The following is an 18,807-nucleotide window of genomic DNA, read 5'->3' on the forward strand; positions in this document are numbered from 1 at the left end:
ATTCTCCTTAATTAGTTAAAGATCTGAAGATCGACCTCGCGAAACATAAAATTGACATAAACTAACGGTACGCCTTCCTTAAGAGTCATAATGATTTTAGGACAGACCGTCGTCCAAAAAGCAACTGGACACACACACATAACCTCACACACAAGCAGACACACACACACAAATATATCATTACACACACACCAGCATTAAGACACACACCTATTATCACACACACACTCACATTATCACGCGCACACACGCACACACACACACACCATACACACACACAGACACACGCACACACACACACACATTACCACGCGCGCGCGCACACACACACACACACACACACACACACACACCAGACACACACACCAGACACACACACACCAGACACACACACCAGACACACACACACCATACACACACGCACATACACAAACACCATACACACGCACGCACACACACACACACACACACACACACACAAACACACAACATACACACATGCACACACCATACACACACACACACACCAAACGCAAACACACACACACACCGCACACACACACACACCGTACACACACATACCATACACACACACACACACCATACACACACACACACACCACACACACACACACACCATACCATACATACAGACACACACGCTCACACGCACATGCACTTCATGTCCAAAAACGCTCGAGGCATACCGCTACGATTCAATGAAATGCAGATAGCTGCGTCTGTTTCAATGTTTGTGTTCCTAGGACGTCACGTAAAAATACTCTATAAAGAAAAGGTACTGTACAGAATGTTGCATTTTTGTATGAAATAATATCACTTTCTTGTTTATGTATGTAAATAAAATAATTTTCACTATATACATCTGCTGAATTTGTTTGTATGGTCGCAAAAAAAGAGCAATACATGATATGTCATTGAAAGCAAAAGAATAGTGTTATTGTTACCGTCTGATAGAAGATGGGCATACAATACAACGCCCATTGTTGTATTTGGCTTGAAATAGTGGGCGTCATCAATTTTTCAAATTTCATTACTCATCCATTTTCACTAATCATGTTTCATAGACTTGTAAGGACTCAAAAGCGCGTTGCTAACCTGTGTGTGACAGTACAATTTCCCATGGGACCTTCCGTGTTCGCATTGCACAAAAACAACGGCTTTCCGGTGCTTTTCTGTTTTCAAGCTTCGCGAGACGTTTGCGTCGGTTAAACATACGAAAACATGACCAAGCTTGGCCTAGGCTTGGCTGTTGCCGTTGTATTTACCATTTTTCTTGTCGTCTCTTCACTACCATCGTCCGGTGAGGAACATTTTGTGTACTTTTTAACTGTATCTTTATTTTTGTGTGTACGTGTTAACTAGTTGCGCTAACATGTTATAGGCAGTTGGAGGCCTCTATGGAATACTGTCACAAGACTAAGAATCAGCTGCCACAAACTACATATTGAAACGGGAAGGCATACCCGCACTCCTCTAGAACAACGATTATGTAAACATTGTAATTTGAATAGAATAGAAAACGAATGTCATTTTGTGGTAGAATGTGGATTATATACCAAAGAAAGAAATGAACTGTATAAGCTTGTAGAAAACTTATTTCCCTACTTCACACATTTAAGCACTGTACAAAAATTCATATTCCTAATGCGACTAGACAAACCTCCCATTGAAAAACACGTCTGTTCTTTTATATCTACTATAACTGAAAAGCGAGGAGAAGTAGAATTTATCTAATGATAGTCATATTCTTTTTGTATCCATTAACTGTACTTGTTGTTTTGTTTTGTTGTGACCTGTACTTAGCCAAGTGTGGCAGAAATGTGCAATAAAGGTCTTCATTCATTCATATAATTCGACCCGCCATGTGTCTAGTACCTTAGAATAATTCAACTCTCATAATTCTGCCGCCAAATTAAAAAAAAGGAGTATTATGCATCATCATCAATCCCTGAAGGGGTATGCTCACTTCAGATATCCAATGACGGTTCAAGACATTCTTGAGAAGGTCTTAATTATACCGTTATTCAGATGTAGCAACCTGTCTAAATGTCTGATTGTGTTGTCAAATATGTTATTTCCCATGCTGTACAAGTGGCGGCGACAATTCGAGTTGTATGTAACTTAAGTTCTCCGTCACATTATTTATGCCTTTTATTTAGTACTGAATTGTATACTAGCTTTTAATCTGGGATATAAAAAATTGTGGGTATAGTGATATTGTGGTGAACACTGTTTGTACCCCGATTTGTAGCGTATGTACCCCGACCTGTAGCGTATTTACCCCGACTTGTAGCGTATGTACCCTGACTTGTAGCATAATCATGTACCCTGACTTGTAGCGTATGTACCCCGATCTGTAGCGTATGTACCCCGATCTGTAGCGTATGTACCCCGACCTTTTGCGTATGTATCCCGACCTGTAGCGTATGTACCCCGACTTGTAGCGTATGTACCCCGATTTGTAGCGTTTTTACCCCGGCCAGAAGTGTTTGTACCCCGACTTGTAGCGTAAGTACGCCGACTGGTAGCTTATGTGCCCCGACTTGTAGTGTATGTACCCCAACTTGTAGCGTACGTACACCGAATTGTAGCGTTTGTACCCCGACATGTAGCGTATGAACTCCGACCTTTCGCGTATGTACCCCGACGTGTAGCGTATGTACCCCGACCTGTAGCGTATCTATCCCGACGTGTAGCGTACGTACCCCGACCATTAGCGTTTGTACCCCGACTTGCAGCGTATGTACCCCGATCTGTAGCGTATATACCCTGACTTGTAGCGTATGTACCCCGACCTGTAGCGTATGTACCCCGACTTGTAGCGTATGTACCCCGACTTGTAGCTTTTTTACCCCGGCCAGAAGTGTTTGTACCCCGACTTGTAGCGTGAGTACGCCGACTTGTAGCTTTTGTGCCCCGACGTGTAGTGTATGTACCCCAACTTGTAGCGTACGTACACCGAATTGTAGCGTTTGTACCCCGACATGTAGCGTATTTCTCCGACCTGTAGCGTAATATGTACCCCGACGTGTAGCGTATGTACCCCGACGTGTAGCGTATGTACCCCGACTTGTATCGTACGTACCCCAAATTGTAGCGTATGTACCCCGACTTGTAGCGTATTTACCCCGACGTGTAGCGTATGTACCTCGACTTGTAGCATATGTACCCCGACTTGTAGCGTATGTACCCCGACTTGTAGCGTTTTTATCCCGGCCAGAAGTGTATGTACCCCGACTCGTAGCATATGTACCCCGACCTGTAGCGAAGGTACGCCGACCTCTAGCGTGTGTACACCGACCTGTAGCGTAATATTATGTAGCCCGACTTGTAGCTTATGTGCCACGACTTGTAGCGTATGTACCCCGACTCGTAGCGTATATACCCCGACCTGTAGCGTATGTACCCCCACTTGTAGCGTATGTGCCCCGATTTGTAGCGTATGTACCCCGACCTGTGGCGTATGTACCCCGACTTGTAGCGTATGTACCCCGACTTGTAGCTTATGTGCCCCAACTTGTAGCGTATGTACCCCAACTTGTAGTGAATGTACCCCGACCTGTAGCGTTTGTACCCCGACTTGCAGCGTATGAACCCCGACTCGTAGCGTACGTACCCCGACCTGTAGCGTATGTACCCCGAATTGTAGCGTTTGTATCCCGCCTTCTAGCGTATGTACTGCGACCTGTAGCGTATGTACCCCGACCTGTAGTGTATGTACCCCGACCAGTAGCGTATGTTCCTCGACTTGTAGCGTTTAATAATAATGTTACCTACAGATATGCTGGAAAGAATTTCCCCAACTTCCTGTCCTTGAATAATGTTTGGGTATCGTTAGATTGTAAATGCACCATTATTTCAAGGTAAACATTAATTTTTGAACGCATCAGTCCTAGGTAGGGAACAAAACGGTGATTTTATACTTATCAGTCTGTACGTCCACCATTTCGTAGTAATTTTTAAGATTTTTCAAGATCTAAGAATTTTTTTCTGCCTCCGTGTATCCTCCACAGTATACCCTGGAATCCAGAGCATATGTACCGGCCCGCGCACCGATTTACCCGGGCCTACCCTTCCGCTCCCCCGAAGATCTACCCCGCCCCACTATCCGCTAGACCTTGTTTGGCTGGTGGGAAGTGGGGCGGGGTACGTTGTCGGGCCAGCGTGAGGGTAGGTCCCGAAGAAGCTCCGGGCACGGGCCGGTGTAGGTCCACGCTCGGCATAATTGCTCTGGATACCAGGGTACCACAGTAAACCTGTTGTTACTTTGGTACAACCAGTATCTTGATGGTAGTTGTTTGTCCAGAATCTGGCAGCTTGGTTCTGCACATACCCTTTCTAGTTTATCCTTCTCTAACATCAGTAAAATGTAGAAAGTACCCTTAGATTCCCTTACAAAGTAAGTTAGATGAACTCTTTATTATTGCATGATAATATTTAGAAAGAAATGTACCATATTATTGCACCATACAAACATGTTTAAATTTGTGATCTACCAGACCAACACATGAACACACAAGGTTTATGACGTATCAAACCCATACATCGTTTTCGACGTTATCGACATGAACTCGGCCATTAGACACGATCTCATGATAGCTTTTTTTTCTGTCCACATTTTGTCCCCATGTGAGGCTGGTGTGTCACTGAAGGGATAAAGTCATAAGTCACAAGGACAAATATCCTGCATACATGCATGCAGGTATACCTACGACTGACTTAAATGACAAAAAGTGAGACTGGATAACTAAATGTAAATACACAAGGTGAACGTGTGGTTCTCTGAGATGAACAGCCTCAAAAAGCGCCATTAATAAGAATCAATAGAACCTTGACGATATCTCGAGCTCATTGGTTGAACTGAACCTGCTAACTATTACTAAATACCGATGCATAACTATTAACACACACAAAGACAAACAAACAAACAAACAAACATTCATACAAAAAGAAATAAATGCATGCGCAGAGATAGCTAACATTTGAATAATGAAACACACGAGACGTATGATTTATATATATCCCATCTTGTTTATATTACCTGAATATATTATAAATACAATGGTTCTTAAACTTACTATATCTCATTTTGCAGATATTATCAATAGTTTTACTGTACAACATTATCGCAACAATTAAAAAAACACATTCCATTCAACACGTCGATGAAGGTTAGACATCCAGGTAGTAAGATACGCCAAAAGTAGTTACTCAAGCAACTGGATAAAATTTTGAAACAGTCAAGACCGTTTCAAAGTCTTATCCAGTTGCTTAAGTAACTGCTTTTGGCGTATTCCATTAAACATTCCATTCAACTACATATCACTGCATCGTAATACAGAAACATGATAATATTTGAGTGAAACTCAAATCATCCTGAAAATAGTTTTAACGAATGAATGGGACTATTCGGGGATTAGAAAATACCGTACAAAAAACCAATCTGTAGCTTAGACGTTACTGCTTAGATTATTCTACTACCTATTCGACAACAGAGGAAATACCCACACCACAAAAAAATCTATTAAAGGCAACCCTAGCAATATTAGGGCCCGAAAATTTTGAAAGTCAATCGATTTATTCATTTTTATGCTTCATTAGTTCAAACAACACAATCACAATGTATAGCGACGTCCTTGATGCAAAAATATGACTTCGTTGTAACGTTGATGTGAGAAATAACTGCAAATTGTCGCCGGGGTTTTCGTAGGCTCGCAAAACTAAGGGGATCATCGTATGGCATGTTTTGCACAGTATTGAAATCGTCAAATATGAAGTTATTATATAAATTTGCTAGACCGTGTTATTAAATGTCTCTACAGTAAAGATTTCAGCATTTCTCTCTCCATTTTGTGGTCCCTCATATTGCTTTGGTTGCCTTTAAAGTTAAAAAAAACTCAACCCCAAAACTTAAGTTTGTTTGTACATTTGCAGAGAATACGTTTGGTTTGCAAATGTCACATTGATTCTTTTTCCATTTTGTTTGTAGGTTTACCTATATATGATTACAATGTTTCTTGAAAAAGTATATTTCTCCCCTTCCATAGAAAATTGTACAAAATGCATGCTAACGCCGGTCAACGCCAATATGCTTTCTTTTACTTATTTCACGGTTCCCAAACGGTGAGGAGAAGCGCCACCATGCAAGCTAACATTATCACTGCAGGCAGACCGGGACGTGATGCGCCAGAGCCATCCCCGACAGGTCCAGGAGTCCCCGTGACAGGCACACTGGTTGTCGCCTGTCCGGCTGCGGTCCTCCCGCTACAGATGTCCTCAGGGGCCGTCCTGTTTCCACGCGGGAAGGGGAGGGTGGTGGCCAATGGTCCCTGTTGACAACGAAGGTAAACACCGTCAATTACTTTCAGATACATTCTAGAAGGAGACAACCCTTACTGTGTACAAACAAGTAGATATATCAAAGAATGTTTAGATCCCACTGTTTGTTGTTTGCATGTTTAGTTGCAAAGGACTTTACGAAAGTCGCTGTATTTTTGTTGTGTCAATAAAGATTATTTCTAATGATACCGTTATCATTACTTTTATGGATATTACTAAAAATTCATTTTCTGTTCCATCTTTGTTTTTCTCTTGTTTTCTATCATGTGTTGTTCATTTTGTGAAATGCAATAAAAAATAAATAAGTAAAAGATTGTTTCTATGAAAATGAAGGAATCAATTGATTTTGACTAACTGCTCAACATTTCAGAATTGATCATCATCTATTTTACATATATCCAATTCTATTAGAATTATTGTGTCTTGTTTAGACCTCCTAATATTTTTCTTGCTTGCATTTTTTGTGTGCATTCAATATAATTGTATCACTCGGTCGAGTACGGGACCACAATCTATGCTTTAAATATTGTAAAAAAAAGAAGAAGAAGATAAAACAAGAAAAAATGGAAATAAAAACAGGATAGATGTTTGGGGAGAAACTAATTATTTACGATGCAATGGTACCGAATAACGGAAGTAACGTTACCTCCTTAATGATGAAGTAGTGTACGCCAAAAATGATTACTCAAGCAACTGGATAAAATTTTGAAAATTTCCAAATTTTATCCAGTTGCTTGAGTAATCTTTTTTGGCATATCTTACTACCTGGATGTCTAACTTTCATCAACGGATGAAGTAGTGTGTTAACAATATTGTCTTACACTTACGAGTGGTTTTACTTCTCTTTTTGACAGACAAGGATGACGTGGCACTGCACTCAAGTTTTCCATTACTTATTTCAACAGTGCCGCGTACAGAGATCAATATACCAATTTTTACACATGGAGAGGAAAGTCGTGTACAGTGCCTTTCCCAAGAGCACAACATCGCTGGAGTCAAGGGATTCGAACCCGGGACCACTGGGTTATGGGCCGAAAACCCTGCCGTTACACTATACGACCCTAGTCTCCAAGCAGACACAACGGATTGCGAAGACCGTATCCAACTAGAAGAAGGAGCTTTTATAACAATTTGCAAAAGCGACTTCTTTCTGCCAGTTGGATACGGTCTTCGCAACCTATAGATCTGCTTGGAGATTAATACGACCTCACTTACGGTGTTAACAGCAGACTGGTGGGTGGCCCTACAGCTGGTGTGGAAGGGCAATGGGCCCTCCAGAAGAGACTTGGAGAAGTGTCGTGCTTTCTCGTCCGTCCACGGCACGGCCTCCATCACCTCCTCGTACGACTTGTTGACCAGGCGCTCCGGTGCCTTGATGACGAAGTCTCCGCGAAGACCGCCATCGCTGAAACAAAGATTTAATACATCAGACCAACTCTAAAATATGCTGCACCTGCCTGGACCCCTGGCCTCACCAAACAAAAACAACAGAGAAGCTAAAACAGGTCCAAAAGCGGGCTTGCCGGATCATATAGGGCATTGACTACGCTGGCCGTAACACCAGAAACAAACTGAGCTCAACACACCACTCTGCCGTACCAACAGACTCCTCAATTCCGTACATTGTAACCCTGTTGAACAAGTGACTGTTCTCACTAACGGGCCCATGCCTTCTGTTCTGCATTGTATCGAAAAACAATACCTGTCATGAATGTTAATAATATCAGTTATCCTTTCATCGTTTTCTGTGTTGTATATCTAAAATGCTCTTGTAGATAATCGCTATGAGCACTGATTGCTAACACCCCATGTAGCGTGGTGGTAGAGAGACTATGCACTTCACATGAGTTACACCACTTAAACGTTAGTATATACATATCATAGTGTAAAATGATACTTTGCAATTGGGGGAACGTACAGATCGAAATTCTCGACCCCTGCGGAGCCAGCCGTGCTGTACAAGTTTGGCAGACTGTCGCAAAACGTCAGGTTGAACCTCGGGTAGTAGTAGAAGAAGGTCTCACACATTTCGTCAGGTGTTCCGGGACCACCCTGTGAGACAAGACAAGATCTTTTTCATTCAACATGACAAAAGATGGCCAAACTGTGCCACCAAATATGATAAGGGCATCTTTTCAGCAACGCTTGTAGCTAGATGGATAATTGCAACGGTTAGGTGTGACAAGCCATTCAGTGCAATATAGCTTTTTTTCTGCCCTTTGCAGACATTCTGGCTGGTGCCGCAGTTTTGTTTCGGGGGGAACGCCGATTCTCGAATTTTAACATATCGGGGCCAGGTTATTTTACTTGAGAAGAGGGCGAAACTACAATCAGCTAGCTGCTGCCACGCCGTGTGCCTTTGAAACTGGTGAGTTGAACAGACTTTACAGATAAAAATACACCTTATATATGGTCAATAGCAATTCATACATAGACATAGTACAGCTAGTAAATAAACGATGTTGACTTGTTTATCATATCAACAAATATGGAAAGTCTATTCTTATATAAGAAACGCCAAAATATCATTTCAAAATATTTAAAACAGATTCGTGCATGTTGAACAGATTTTGGGCAAGGAGGGAAATCGACCGACAACGTTATAAATTTGGCGCGCACCTTTTAACGTTGCAAAGCAGATAATAATTGCATTTCTCGACAACAAGGGTTTGTCATCTGCTACTCATCATAAAGACTGCAAGGAAGTAGACACATTTGGTTTGTAAACACATATCATACTTACATATGTAATCCTGTCCTTTTGCTTGGAACGGTAGGTGCATTCTGTAACCAGTGTATCACCCTGAATAAAAATGAAATGACGATAGACAAGTGGATGTTACTTGTGTATAGTACTTTTGTGTAAAAATCAACACAATTCAGCTTTTTTGTAACTCTACAAGGTTGATTTTTATAAACTGATGAATTGAATTGAATAAAAGCAAACAATTGCAAATGTCGGAACCTACGGGATAGACGGTGACTTCCTCCCTCAGCATCCTGAAGAACTGCAGGTTGAAGTCGTAGTTGTCGTCCCGTGCGATCTCTATCTCCGTGCCGTTCCGGATCAGTCTGGTGCTCATCTTCACCCCCAGCAGATGGGAGTGAAGTTCAAGGCCAATGATGTGGATTGGCTGTCCCAGCTCTTCCAGAAACTATATCATATACATGTATATCATAACTATATCAACCCTTGTGATGGTACATATGTAAATACTTTGCGTTTGGGAATGCATCTCATTATTATGTATAATCAGCGACACCCGTGCTGCATCACTATGTGAACGAGTCAGAATTGCCTTGAAGAGGGTGACAGATGGTCACCGAAACGTCGGTGGAATAAATCTTTTGGTCGTGTAAAAAGAGTCTTTTTTTCCCAGTGATTTACCAACCCGATAAAACAATTTACGAGTATATCATATACATCCGAAAATAATTTCATCAGGTTGGTAGAACATAGAATATTAGAGATTCTTTTAACACAACCAGTAAATCCCACCTGCTGACGTTTCTGTGTCTGTAGCTGTCAGACACCTTCTTCAGAGCTTCTGACTGGACTCACTGGAGTACTGCTTCTCGTCGCTAGTAGGTGGCATATTTGCTGTGTCATAGACTGGGAGGAGGCCAATGTAATAGACAGAGAGGACAACAGACGTATCCGGTGGATTAAGGAGGCGGTCATCCCCTCTCCCTTACTGCTTTTGTCCCCTTCCAGTGACAATAATAGCTATAGCCACACTAAGGGCGCTTGGTGTGTTTGTTTGGGATGCTGTGTGCCCGTAGCTCGTTGAATGACCTGTCAGTGACAAGAAATGAGTGGAAAGATGACCTCAAAGGCCAAACTTGCAGGAGTGGCCGGAAGTACATGTACATGTCAGTCAGAGGTGGTAGAAGTTGACAGGCCAAATGGGTTCAACAGGCGAGACCACTTATTCATGCGATTATATATTTTTTCTGGTCCGTCTTATGTCTGTCCCTGCCTGTGTTTATGCAGCTATACATTTTCCAATATGCTAGTTTTACATGTGATGGTCATTCATGTGCTACCCCACGTGTATACTCTAAAAGAATCCGTGGTCAAAAAATTAACGGCTGAACGTGTCTTTATATCGGTGGAAAAATCACTTTATACCCGCCCAGCTGATGTCAAGCGTCAAACTGATGAAATCTTGTTTGTAACTGAAGAAATTAGCAGGTAAATTTCGGCAGCCGAGCGCGAGGTCGGACGTGCACAGCCCGGCATTGTGGGTGACGCGGAAAGTGCATTTTCGGGGGTGAAGCTAAATGCATGATCTTGGGTAAATGTTCCCAACATAGCATTGGCATATTTCCTGTAGCTTCATTACGAACGCGCCCATATAAAATACGTATTATAACATGTTAGCCTATGGGGCGAACAAACTCAGGAATGAGACCTTATGATGAATGTGTGCTCACCGCGTTCATACAGTTCGTGTTGCAGAATCCCGCCGACACGAAGCCCTCAGCGCGAGGAGGGACGACGTGGAATTTGGTCACCAGCACGCCGACCTCCAGGATGCCGAGGTCGTTGTCCCTCAGCTCGGGCGTCAGCGTCAGTCTCAGCCCCGAGCTGTCACGGATTCCTGGAAGAGACCAGATACTGTAATTCGTGTTTCTTTCACTGTAACTTTATGTTCACAGTTTTCATTGTCACCTCTGCATCGTGAACTTATCATCACCGTGAAAAACCTATTATCACAGTAATCATTTATGATTCCTTCACACATCCGTTCCATCAAGTTAAAGTTTAGTGAAAATGTCCATTTTCCTTACACCGTGAAATTTTGTTTTATTGAAAGATCGTTTTATTGTCCTAAATTCGTTGAAAAGCTAATTTAACGAAACAAGCCGATTGGCGATAGAGTATGAAACTAGCAGGAGGATTTGTTTTTACAATTTCTGACCTGATCCTCCTGAAGGAGCCACATAATAAACACTGAGCTTTGTGGTGACATGCCACAGATTTTTAAGGTTATTCGCAACCGTAGGTTGTCTCTGGCCGGCCATGTTACGCGCCACGAGGAAATGGCGGGTATGGTTCTCCTCTGGAAACTTGTGGAGTCACGTGTGTCACCTCCAATTGCAAAAAGAGAATGAACTGAACTGAACCGACCTGATAGCAGCTGGGGGTTGTCGTAGTGCATCTCCACAAGTAAATAACGGCTGTCGTCTGCACCTCCGATCGGGAACCCAACGTGCTCTGGATACACTAACGCCTGAAGGGGATATGAATTCACTGCTGATATTGAAATACGAAAAATTGATGGCAACAAGTAAAATACGATCTCTGAAAACTCTGAATGCCCGTTTTATACGGTTGTAAAATCTGCACCAATCAGGCTATTCCGTCCCTACCTCTGCACCAATCAGGCTATTCCGACCCCACCTCTGCACCAATCAGGCTCTTCTGACCCTACCTCTGCACCAATAAGGTTATTCCGTCCCTACCTCTGCACCAATCAGGTTATTCCGTCCCTACCTCTGCACCGATCGCCCACGCTGCTACAAGGCTTCCTCCATAACACGGCCACCAGTCCCTTGGCATATTGGGACTGCGGCACGGATGTCCCGGATGTTCCTCTGGCAGAAAAGTGACGCTTTTGTCCTTCTCACAGCTGTAGACCAGCAGATGGTGAACCACGCCTTCGTTACCAGGGGTGATGATTGGTTCGTACTGAAAAACAACACACACTATATAGTATACCATTAGGTCCAGCCCCTGAGTCGTCCTCAAAAAAAAAAAACACTATTGCCACTTATATATAACTACATGTATATACATTTAATATCAATTAATTTTCTATACTATGTAGAAACAAACCCAAATGATATATTCATTAATTGTCATTAGAGTTCTTTTCACAGAACCAGAAATGAGTAAATCTTGATAAATAGATTGATAAACAAATCAACAAAGATCGATCTTGTTGGGAGTGATCTTTTCGCCACCCATCAAGCTCCTTTCCCAGAACCGTCATATTTTAGTCGAACAAGCTTCCTTGTGATTGCTTCGCTGATAGGTATAACCAAGGAGGTTTTGTATAGATGGTATAACCTAAACTTTTCAAGTCAAAGGTGAACAAACATCTGTCATCACAATCAAATTAGTTTAACCCAAAACAGGCAGCATCAACTTCAGCCTCGTTTTGGTGCATGACCCTGAACTTACCCCGGAAAAGTCAAAATGTCCGCCGTAATTGGAAAGAGGTCTATTGAGACAAATAAGAAAAGACACCTTTATCATGTGGTGTTTGCTGGCCAGTTCAGGCAGCTGAAACACACGGCACCAGTACGTCGTGTCTCGGTAGGCAGGAACGGAGACCTGCAGACAAATACATTACCCAGAAATGTAACAAAAGGTGATATATATCCTAAGTACAGCCGGGGTAACAATCTGAGTCCTCGATCACGGGGACCCCATTTTACGTCCCTTCCGAAAGACGAATGCAGCTCCAACAAGGATGCCCTTCCCCGGATTCAATTTAGTATCCCCCAGTTGGTCCATGTTGATTTGAATATATGGATGACACCCTCTGGGGACCACAAAAATGATGCGAACGTGCGAATAATGAAAAGTTGCCTTCATGATGAAACCAACGTGGTCGAACAAAACTGAACACATGATATACCTAAATATAGATTAGATTATTCCTTTTTGTTCTTACAAAACGTATATTTTAACTTGGAATTGACTTTGGCACTATACGGTGCTAGTATTCGTTTTCCAAAATATTTTCAATTTCCTGCATACATTTTCTCGTTTTGCAGCTGCTTTTCAAAATTAACAGTATGGCCTAAAATTTTCTTTTTATTTGAAACGGACAAAACTTGATGCACGCGCGGGTGTCATTCATTTAATCAAATCAACATGGTCTTACTAACTAACAGGAACCAGGAGCTCATCTGTAAGAAATTGAGCCACCTGTTTTCTATAGCTTGCCGATTGTAATTTAAGCTGCAATTGAAAAGAATGGCAACGTTGATAGTGTCAGAGTTCTGCATGTATTGAAGGTCGATGTACAAAACATTTTACGGTGACCCATCATCCGAATTACGTCGTGTGCAAGAACTATTACGCAATCTACGTAAACCATCACACATCAAACAAGGCGTTGCTGCTGTTCAAGTAATTTTACCTACATGAAATCACGTAATTGGCCTCTTATTGTACCACTCAAAGGATGAAATAGCGAAATAGAAGGTCACGAAAAGGGGTCAAAGACGAAACAAAATGCCTCCACCCCTGAGGCGTCGCAAAAAAAGGAACAAAAAATAATAATGGCAAGCCTAAGCCTTACGTTGTTCATCAAAAGGTCAACTGTGGTGTAGTTTGTTTCCGTGAAGTTTGGCGGCGCGATGATGTGGCTGAGAAGGACCGTGCTTCTGGCCCCCCTGTTGACCCCGTGGTAGGCCGGGCCGTTCACCCCGGACTCGTCCTCGGGGTCGTCATCATGCCATGCCCACAACACCCGCATGGTGTCCCCGTTGATGACGCGGTCCTTGTCGTCACACGTCATCAGCTTCCTGTTGAACCTCAGGACGGTGTGAGTCGCATTCTCGTACCCAGACACCAGCTCCCAGTCCTGACTCTCGTCCACCGGGGGCAGTGCCTTTGCTTCTGCGTACCTGTCCTGGAGTAGGGGAGAGAAAAAAAAGATAGCTGACATAGACGTTTATTTGATGGGACTGTGTAGTATACTAACCTTTAGCAGGCGTATGGATAACTGAATTCGGCAAAATTATTGTGAATCGGTAATTGGCCAGGAGAAGCTGGAATGATCAACACTCAAAACAACAATGTTAGAACTTGCGCATGCGTGAAGCAGATTAGCCCCCTGGCCTGTGCAGACCTCCTGGATTGCTGGCGCGCTTTTTTTCAAAAATTTCAAATGGCCGATGGAAGATGGCGAATCCCAAGGGATAGGTAAATACACCTGACGTCATTCAGAATGACGTCATCTAAATGACGTCATTCTATGACGTCATTTCGCCGTCAACGTAGTTACGATTGGCGTCAGATGTCTTGGCATACCTTAACATCAATAAACGCCCCTTTTTGTTTGATACCCTCAGATATTACGGGAATTTCCTACTTAGGCAATAAAATCAAATCGATGACGTCATGATTACGTCACTATACGTCATAACGTTACCAAAATTACCGAAATTGTTCAGGTTTACGAGTACATCACTCCCTACAAATTTGGTGATTATACACCCCCCCTCCAGTCCCAGATATTCCAAAAAAAAATAAGCTTAGCATCATGGTTGCGGAAGTCATGTTCTACTTTTTTCTCTATAGTCCTGTTTTCTTGGTTATTATGCCTATACATAGGCACTTTTCGGCTCATTTGTACCGCGTTTGCCGATTTTTAGCGCATCTTTTTAGTCAACTCGTCGAGGATTTTTGAAAATTTGGTCCAGTTATCCGGCATTGGTGACAATGCGCCGTGCAGATATGCGGAGTCACTAACAATGCAGTGAATGGGAACCGGTTTGGTGTACAAGCTATTGTACTATTTGCTCGCTAGGACATCGACCTAACAATTAAATTCCACCCTCCAAAACGACCTAGAAGGCGACATGTTCAGCTCGTTGTGCATCTGCACTGATGTGAAATTCGCCTGCAGGCAATACACAGCCTGGATTGTCCTTTGGTAACTATAGAGTTCTGCCAAAATCTAATGATTTCCAAGGTAGTTAAAGACAGAGCAAAACACGGAATATCACGAAAATCTACACATTCAAGTGTGTATCTTCTTGAATTACTGTAAATGCAGAAATGTTCGCGGTTTTCGCGGTGAGCTCTTCAGCGCGAACGTAAAACCACCGCAGAACTTTTTGACCACCTACGACTGTAGCGCTACTAGAAGAATCGTTTCAAATGCGAATTTAAGATCTCCGCGAAAACTATGTTTCTCTCCCGGGAACTTAAACCACGCGAACTTAGAAGCATTTACAGTAATACGCTGTGCCATCGCATGCTGGCTCGAAAAATGCAGGCTACATGAAGCAGAACCCCGAAGGTAATGAAGTATAACTCCTGTTCAGAAGCTGAATTGACTGCGTGTTTACACAATCATGGATCACTTGTGGTGTCAAGGACGCATACAACAGGCTGTTGCTCGATTCGGTTCAATGAAGAAGTTCGCTCGGACGAAGCTCTCTTTTGCGTAACGTACGCCTATTTCTGGAACGTTTTACAGTCCAATTATATCAGTCATCGGTGTGTAAATTCCTGCATTCACCGAAGTGCCTGGGGTGGTCTTACCAGCTGGAGCTTTACACCATTTGTATTTATGGGGTCGTTAAAAAGTCACGAGGCTAAACACGCGATACGTACACGCGTGGGGTCTGACTCTCTACCCGTGCTCAAGCACCCCCCCCCCCCCCCCCTTCACTGGACCTGCGACGCGTTGGCGTCCTCGCTGCGTCATAGATGTAATTAGAGTTAGGGCCCTGTCACACTTGTGCGTATATTCAAGTGCGCATGAGTTGCGCATTAACAATTCTTAGGTTTAAGGAAAGTTTGCGGTGAAGAAGTTGTTTACTGGGTTGACCCACCGTTGTGTAGCCTAGTTATCGTACTAAGAAAATGACTTCTTGGGCTGAAACTTCAATCTTGACCAAAACCATGTTAATACGCAACTCCTGCGGACTTGTTTATACGAACAAGTGTGACAGGGGCTTTAGTCTTGACTCAACAATGGGAATACTATGCAAAACATACGTACAAGTATTACTAAAAACACAACAAATCACACAAAGCATAAAAAGATTATTTTTTATCGATGAAAGTCGTTTAGCGTTGTGTTAAATCGCTCGGTCGCAGCGAGGTGGCGGGTCCAGTGAGAGGAGGTGCTTAGCCAACTGAGAAAGACATCAAAGTATACGAGGTTCAGGGCATTCAGACCGCCTTTCCACTAGACTGCAATCGTTGAGCGACCGTCCAGGGACCAAAATTGAATCTATGTGACCCTTCAATAAGTTCATAATTGGAATATTGTGCAAGGTGTAAAATTATGACTTAAAAGACGACAAAACAACACAAAACGTAACGCAAATCGTTCTTCATCTATGAAACTTCTTTGAACGATTGGTCAAATATTTGGTCGCTTAGCTCTCGTCTTGAGTCATACCAAAGACTTTAAAATAATGGTACATACTTATGAAACAGTATGGAAGTTAAACACACTCCACTGCCAGTGGACTAGCCCCCTGCTGCAGTGATTGCACCACAGTGTGGCTCCAGGGCTATGAAACGGAGATGGGCACCGCCCTATACATCAATTATGGTGTGGGAGGATTTAAACTAACTAACTTAACTTTTTAACTTTAGCTCTCGCAGCCTCTGGTGCTAGTGGAAATAGGGTTTTACGAGAGAACATGGTCTGGTAGTTTGATAGACTAAAATGGTCATAGCAACCACTTGGAGATGAAATACGAGTTGATATCTGCAAGACTTTGCCGATCGCTGTAAAAAATCAGCAAATTGAAGAATATATAGTGCTATTCAAGTTTTGATCTGGATATATGTAGCTCACTGGACATCTTATATTCATCACTTTATTATGGAAAAGTGAGGAACATTTAAAAACCTAATTTTGTTTTCATTACTGTTTAAACCTAACGCTGACTTTATCAAAATATACACGTCCATTCATAGTTATAAATATATCTAGACATAGGGAGCCCAAATATGCATTAGCGTGCATGTTTCCTATGTAGCATTTACTAACATAATTCCGCCACCCTGAAAAGATACGTCCAGACAGATCTCGAACTCAACGTCTCCCAGTATAATACACTCTTGTACATATGCATCTTTTCTGTGTATACCTGGGAAGACTAGAGATCTCTCAATCCCACAATTATTCAAAGTGGCGGATTTATGTAACCCGGCGGATTAATGTTGATGGCGGTTGTAGATATAAGGCTAGATGTTTTATCCCTGAGTCTCTTCTCTACAAAATGACACCTTTGTTTGTGTCTTATATCAGTATTGTATAGTTTATAATCTACGTGTAAAGTGCACTAGATAGATGTGACTAGCAAATAGTCTTATACAAAGTTTATTTGTATTACCTTTTACCTGTTACAATAGTTGTGCAATATATTTGACTTGTCTTGTGACAAGAGGACTTTGTAAACAGTCGATATGCGCCTGGTCGCGCCTGATATTGAGATCTACCTTGCCATTGTTGACAGTAGCATTCTACTCAGTCAGTGTACCGTCTCAACTATTCGGGTACTGCGATCAAGTTATGGCATAATAACAACGGTAAGAACACCTATAGAATTTGCTTTATACAGGTGACAATGGAGCAGTCTTTCAGTCACGTACTACGTTATTCGCAAACGTAGCTACTTCTTTTCCAGACCGTTGCTATAACGAGAAACTTGACAAATTATCCGATAGTGTTTTTCTTGTGGCAACCACTGAAAGAATCGCCCCGTCAGTTCGATAAATCAGGTCAAGGTACGCGTCTTTTATAAACTAAAGAAATAAACGAAGAATGCCCTCTGCTGTATACTGCATGGCATTTAATCAGAAAATAGTTGTTTTTTTCACAATAAGACTCAGACTCACTGTGAGGTGCGCAGTCCCATCTTTGACCCAGCCAATGGCGATATCGGATCCCGGCATGCCTCCGTTCGGGGACAGACCCAAGCCGATCCATCCTGTCGTCTGCACCTGGGCCTCGAACTCAATTTTCTCGTCGTCAAACTTCCAGAACAGGCGGAACTTTCCCTCCTCGTCCAGAGCCTCGTGGTGGGTGAAGTCATCTGCATCGACAAGTTGGCCAGAAAGGGCGAGCGCAGCCGCTAAAACTAGAGCAAACGGGCAACAAACGACTTTTTCCATGCTGCTGAGACAACGTCGTTCTAGACAACGCCTTAGGTCTGTGGGTGTGCCACAGGTCAGCGGACAGGTGTGTTATATATCTAGTGATGATGACTCGACACCTTCGTTTGGAACGAACCACTGTTGAAGTCGTGGAGGGGTAAAAGAAGATTCATCGACAAAGCGTGTGCGGACAAGATTGTTACGATATCATACGTTGTTGTTTTTCTATAACTTCGTAGGAACATGCAATGCCGATATGTGACGAAAAATGAAATATATCTGCTTCAATTCTGCTAGAACCCCCCCCCCCCCACACACACACACACACAAAATTCAATACATAAATGCACCCCATGAGGGCTCTCGTTTCGTGATCAGTGGTTTCGCCCTGCCTGGTACCATCATTGTCAGAGTCAGGCGACTGCAGTACTTCAGCCGACAGCAAGTTTTGTCCCTCTCTCAGACTACACCGAGATGTTCTGTCATTGGTGCAACGAACCGAGAAACACGGCAATTTAGAAACATATATCTTTTTAGAATCTGGCAGGCATAACCGTACCCCTCTGAATAATAGAACA

General features: G+C 42.7%; 1 protein-coding gene across 1 annotated transcript; it reads right to left on the bottom strand.

The window, feature by feature from the left end:
* Positions 1-4,421: 4,421 nt before the first annotated feature.
* On the bottom strand, positions 4,422-18,262 carry LOC136424190 (DBH-like monooxygenase protein 1 homolog). Its single transcript, XM_066412701.1, has 11 exons — positions 17,972-18,262; positions 13,680-14,012; positions 12,617-12,703; positions 11,861-12,055; positions 11,495-11,597; positions 10,798-10,964; positions 9,330-9,515; positions 9,104-9,163; positions 8,279-8,412; positions 7,576-7,765; positions 4,422-6,350 (listed from the first exon to the last, which is right to left on the bottom strand). The coding sequence occupies exons 1-11, from the start codon at positions 18,245-18,247 to the stop codon at positions 6,129-6,131; spliced, it is 1,953 nt and encodes a 650-aa protein (XP_066268798.1). The 5' UTR covers positions 18,248-18,262; the 3' UTR covers positions 4,422-6,128.
* Between the last annotated feature and the right edge of the window lie 545 nt (positions 18,263-18,807).

The sequence above is a fragment of the Branchiostoma lanceolatum genome, chromosome 18 (genome assembly GCF_035083965.1).
Source record: "Branchiostoma lanceolatum isolate klBraLanc5 chromosome 18, klBraLanc5.hap2, whole genome shotgun sequence".
NCBI classification, from domain to species: Eukaryota; Metazoa; Chordata; class Leptocardii; order Amphioxiformes; family Branchiostomatidae; genus Branchiostoma; species Branchiostoma lanceolatum.

Excerpts from the sequence above, each read along its gene's own strand:
- LOC136424190 (XM_066412701.1), bottom strand. The coding sequence starts at position 18,247 with ATGGAAAAAGTCGTTTGTTGCCCGTTTGCTCTAGTTTTAGCGGCTGCG. Across the intron at positions 12,704-13,679 it reads TTGACCTTTTGATGAACAAC|GTCTCCGTTCCTGCCTACCG; the intron begins GTAAGGCTTAGG and ends ATTTGTCTGCAG. Across the intron at positions 12,056-12,616 it reads GCAAACACCACATGATAAAG|TACGAACCAATCATCACCCC; the intron begins GTGTCTTTTCTT and ends GTTGTTTTTCAG.